Here is a 1,997-nt window from a genome sequence, read left to right as displayed (position 1 = left end):
GTGTGTGTGTGTGTGCATTTTAGTAGTACTCACCGCACTGCTGCAGGGAATATCTTTGACTTTGAGCCAGGCCAGGTCCAGTGTGCCCTCACCCTTGTAGCACGACTGCAACCTCTCCTTGATTTTCTCGTTGATCTTCCGCAGAGAGAAGACGCACAGTGCAGAGTCCTGCGAGGCCTGGCGTGGACGCCTCTTTTGGCCTTTGGAGAAGACAGCGAACAGTACATCGTCATCCGGTGCCACATCTAGTGAGCGTGCCAGGATAGCACCAGCTTTGGACAGATAGGCCGCCTCGAGTAATCGATACTCCACGTTGCCACTAATGCATCCGATAGGCACCTCCACGTAGGAATTAAAGGCAGTGTCTGCCTTGCAAAGGCGGACTATCTTGGAAGTGTAGACCTGTTCCCGGCCAGCAGAGGAGGACCCAGTGGTTGGTCCGCCCCCCATTTCAGGCTGCAAAGTCAGGAAGTACACAAAGTTCCCACTGGCAAAGCCATAAATGTAGTATATGTCAAAGTCTGGGATGACAGTGAAGGTGTCCGAAGGGATCTTAATCATAGAGGCCACAAACTCATCGTGGAAGACATAGGCAAACATGCCATCCTCCTCAGAGTTTCTGGCCAACTTGCGGCTAGAGATGGTAGGGAAGTACTCGGGCTTGCCATCCACGGCTGTGGCTATAAACAGCATGTCTGGAGAGGCATTGCCATATGATACAATGACACCAAACACAGAGCCACTCTCATTGACACCAGAGAGGTAATGCTCTTTCTTGTGGAAGGGCTCTCCGAGTTTGAAGAGGTCATCTAGGCGAAGGAGTTTGCAGATGCCCTGGTAGAGGCTGCCACATGCCAGCAGCCGGTTCTCCCGATAGTCCATCAGAAGCATCTTGTTGACATTGTTGGTGAGTGTCAGTGGCTCACTACAGGGCTGGACAATACGTGGTGGGTAGCACTTGCGGTTGTCTTCATCTGGGCCAGTCTCGTGGGACACCTGAACCTCCAAGCCCGGGGACAGTTTGTATATGCGATTGACGGCTCCCAAATAAACATTGCCATTGCGAAAGTCCACCGCAAGATGGTTGAATGTCCACTCTGGGTTCTCAGCGTGAAACGACGCATACTCCTCCTCCTGAAGGGACGCTGTGATCACCTGGGAACCAGCACTGTGGGCCTGTGGGGCTTGCACCACTGTCTGTGATGTCACAGAAAGCGCCAGACTAGACAGGAAGCAGCACACAAAAAAGCAGGTCCGTGTCCTCATGAGGGACGCCATGGCTGTGCTGAGGCTGGCAGTGGTGAGGAGAGGGAAGGAGGCACAGTCCAGTACTGTTTGCCAATCAGGATCAAGCCTCTCTTGAGATGGAGGACATTATGTGCCTAAAGAGGTAAGAGACAAAAACCCAGTGAATACCAACAAATCACTATACATTCAAGGCAACTATCACATAGTATTGATAAATATACATTATGTATATGAAGACGATTACATCATCTATGTTCTAATTTTATCTGGCACAGATCAGAGCAGAGCATCATTATAAAGAATAATGAGGAAAACAGGTGAAGAGGGCACACACTTGAGACTCTAGCACAATCTATACTTAGAAAAGAAATGGGCTAGACAAAAAAGGAATGAGGCTGAGGCACAGTAGAGGTTTAAAAGGCACTGTGCAAAGAGAGCTTTAGCCAATAGGATCGGCCTATGGATTGAGGAAGGGGATAGAAGAGGAGGAGTAATGCATTGTCTCAGAGGAGGCGATCAGCATGGCTCTGCACCATCTCTCTGCATGGACCCCTGCCCCTCTCCACCCCTCCTTGCCTTTCTGCTTTAGCCGCTATGCACCTAATTGATTCTCCCCCTGGAGTAGCAATTTGCATGCTTTGGCGATTTCTCCCTTTCTCCCAATAGGGCAGCTCACCTGCTGACACTGCTAGCAGAGAGAAAAGGACCTTCTCTCTCTTTAACATACCTACACATCTACACACACACAC

The 1,997-nt window shown here is 50.2% G+C and overlaps 1 protein-coding gene across 1 annotated transcript in view; it reads right to left on the bottom strand.

Annotated features, from left to right (window-relative positions):
• plxna4 (plexin A4) overlaps positions 1-1,997 on the bottom strand; it is a gene marked incomplete in the record, with an annotated part of 222,275 nt that overhangs the window by 195,364 nt on the left and 24,914 nt on the right. Inside the window, 1 exon segment of the mRNA XM_035677636.1 lies at positions 34-1,382. Within this exon segment, the coding sequence (XP_035533529.1) occupies positions 34-1,278 (1,245 nt within the window).

The sequence above is a fragment of the Morone saxatilis genome, unplaced genomic scaffold (assembly GCF_004916995.1).
Source record: "Morone saxatilis isolate NCDOM2014 unplaced genomic scaffold, NCSU_SB_2.0 Contig10, whole genome shotgun sequence".
Classification (NCBI taxonomy): domain Eukaryota; kingdom Metazoa; phylum Chordata; class Actinopteri; family Moronidae; genus Morone; species Morone saxatilis.
This window is presented reverse-complemented; position numbering and strand designations above follow the sequence as displayed.